General features: G+C 52.0%; 1 protein-coding gene across 1 annotated transcript in view; it reads left to right on the forward strand.

Moving 5' to 3' along the window:
- The window catches only part of LOC138214988 (thioredoxin-interacting protein-like), a 3671-nt gene that overhangs the window by 967 nt on the left and 204 nt on the right, over positions 1-2500 (forward strand). The window contains exons 2-7 of the mRNA XM_069176894.1: positions 358-433; positions 509-656; positions 1078-1290; positions 1368-1514; positions 1955-2275; positions 2362-2500. The exon at positions 2362-2500 is cut by the window's right edge and continues 204 nt beyond it. Coding sequence (XP_069032995.1) covers positions 358-433; positions 509-656; positions 1078-1290; positions 1368-1514; positions 1955-2275; positions 2362-2406 — 950 coding nt within the window. The 3' untranslated portion in view covers positions 2407-2500. The remainder of the gene's footprint in view (positions 1-357; positions 434-508; positions 657-1077; positions 1291-1367; positions 1515-1954; positions 2276-2361) is intronic.

The raw sequence follows: 2500 nt of genomic DNA on the forward strand, positions 1-2500 counted from the left end.
CGTTGTTGCAGCAGAAAAATGGTTTTCAGTGCTCCGATCAATAAACATTCAAATAAACGTCCATTAGCTGCAGAAGCTGCCCGAGGATCTGCCTGTTTTTAAGTTTCCTTGAGTGTTTTGGATCCGGTTACGTCATCTAAACACCCATGATGCACTGCGGTAATCGGCTGCTGGTGATGCGTTCAAATGTGACAGGAAGTGATGTCAGAGATCACTGAGGTCGAATTGAATGTGCTGCAGTCAAGAGATGTGAATGAATGGAGCTTTTAATTTGAAAACAGGAAGTAGATGATGATACACCTGACTTCCTGTCTGTTGCTGCCTGCTCATGTACCCGTCTCCTCTCTGTCGCCGCAGACTCGGACGGCTGCTTCCTGCTGCCGGCCGGTAAAACCTTCAGCTTCCAGTTCGGCTTCGAGCTGCCGCCGGCTGGGTGAGTCCCTCCGGCCGATCCCACGGCCCGTCGCTTCCATCGGATCGTCCCGCTGACGCTCCGCTCTCGTTTCAGACGTCTGGTGTCGTCCTACAAAGGGACGTTCGGGTCGGTCCGGTACTACGTGAGGGCGGACCTGCGCCGGCCTTCCCAGAGTGCTTTGCAGTGCGAGCGGGAGTTCGAGGTGGAGGAGCCGCTGGACGTCAACCAGCCCGACCTGCTGGTACGTTTTATTTTGAAAGGTCGAACACAATGAGCACTGACTTCAGGTCATGAAGTCAGTTTTATTTTGAAAGGAGTTTATGATGTCATACTTTCAGCAGAGTCTTTGTTCACAACATTTTGGAAATCCATCTGACATTTTAAAGATTTTATAACGAAACATTAAAACTACTTCTTCATATTTATTGTGATTTATTGATCCCTGACGGTTTTTTGAAGCGTCGTCAGTTTTCCGACTTCCTCCTTTCATCACCGTCGGTTTCACTTCCGTCTGAAGATCAGAGTTTTAAAACGTCAGAATTATTTGTTATTTCCTGAGTCGGCGGTTTGTGAGGAAGCAACGACAGATTATTAAAGTACCAACTGGAAGAAGAAGAAGCATGAATCTGGATTATTTAATCCCCCCCTCCCCCTCCCCCCAGGCTCCGGCTGCAGCCTCCAAACAGAAGAAGGTCACCTGTATGTTCATCCCTGACGGACAGGTGTCCATCAGCGCTCAGATTGACAGGAAGGGTTTCTGCGAGGGCGAAGACATCAGCATCAACGCCAAGTTCGAGAACACGTGTTCCCGCATCGTGGTGCCGAAGGCCGCCATCATCGCCACGCACTCCTACGCCGTGGACGGCCGTACCAAGGTAACGGACCGGGTCGGGTCGGGGGGGGGGGGGGGCTTTGAGGTGAGGCCTAAACTCCGGTTCTGGTTCTGTCTCAGGTGTCGTGCGAGAAGCTGTCGGCGGTCCGAGGGAACCACATCATCTCCGGGATGTGCGACATGTGGCAGGCGAAGACCATCCGGGTCCCCAAGCTGAAGCCCACCCTGCTCGGCTGTGACATCATCAAGGTGGAATACGCCCTCCGGGTGAGTCCGCGATGATGTCATCGGAAGGGCTCGACGACAGCCAATCAGGAGACGGAGAAGAGAAAACTTTGATATGATTTGAGGAGAAAGGAGATAAAAATACAAGATAATGACATAAAACATGAAGTTAGAATAAATAAACTGATCTAAGATGAAAATAAATTATATGAAATAAAGCTGAAATATTAAAATATAAGCTGATGTAACATCAGAAAAGATGAGATGATATAAAATAAATATATAAGAAAGATAAAATAGATCAAAAGTTAGAGGAGTATAAATGAATCAATAAGTTGGTAACTGATATTTTATCAGAAGAAGAAAACAGCTGGTGATGAAAATGAGGTCAAAGGTCGATGTAACGAGATGAGACGTTGAGATGATGAAAATATAACGAGGTAAGTGGAGATGATTGACCCCCCCTCCCCCCTCCCCCACAGATCCAACTCCACATCCCCGGCAGTGAGAAGCTGGTCCTGGATCTGCCGCTGGTGATCGGTACCGTCCCGTTCAGCGGCGTCGGCAGCAGAACCAGCAGCATGAGCAGCCGGGTCGGGTCCAGCAGCAGCAGCTGGTCCTCCTTCCCGTCGGCGCCGCCCAGTTACAGCAACATCCACCGCGACCTGCCGGTCGACGGGCCGCGCACGCCGCTGCTGCACGACTACGACGGTGCCGAGGAGGCGGAGGAGGAGGGGGGCGGGCTCTTCATGAGGGCGCCGGAGATGCACCACCCCCCCCTCCACCCCCCCGCCTACACCGAGGTCAGAACCGCTCCAAATACCAGAACCGTGAAATAACGCTGACGTGACACGACGTCGTCTGATCGTCGTCCTCTTTGTCTCTTAAGGTGGATCAGGACTCCCTCAGTCCCTCTCGGGTCAAAGTCTTCTGAGGACGTCCCGGAGACGTTCGCCGCCCCCCCCCCCCCCCCCCCTCAGCGGGACAAAGACTCAGCAGCGTCCCGTCAGTCCCTCCAGTTTTCTGTC

This window comes from Embiotoca jacksoni, unplaced genomic scaffold (assembly GCF_022577435.1).
Source record: "Embiotoca jacksoni isolate LCO1_2020_lvr unplaced genomic scaffold, fEmbJac1.0.p SCAF_106, whole genome shotgun sequence".
NCBI lineage: Eukaryota > Metazoa > Chordata > Actinopteri > Embiotocidae > Embiotoca > Embiotoca jacksoni.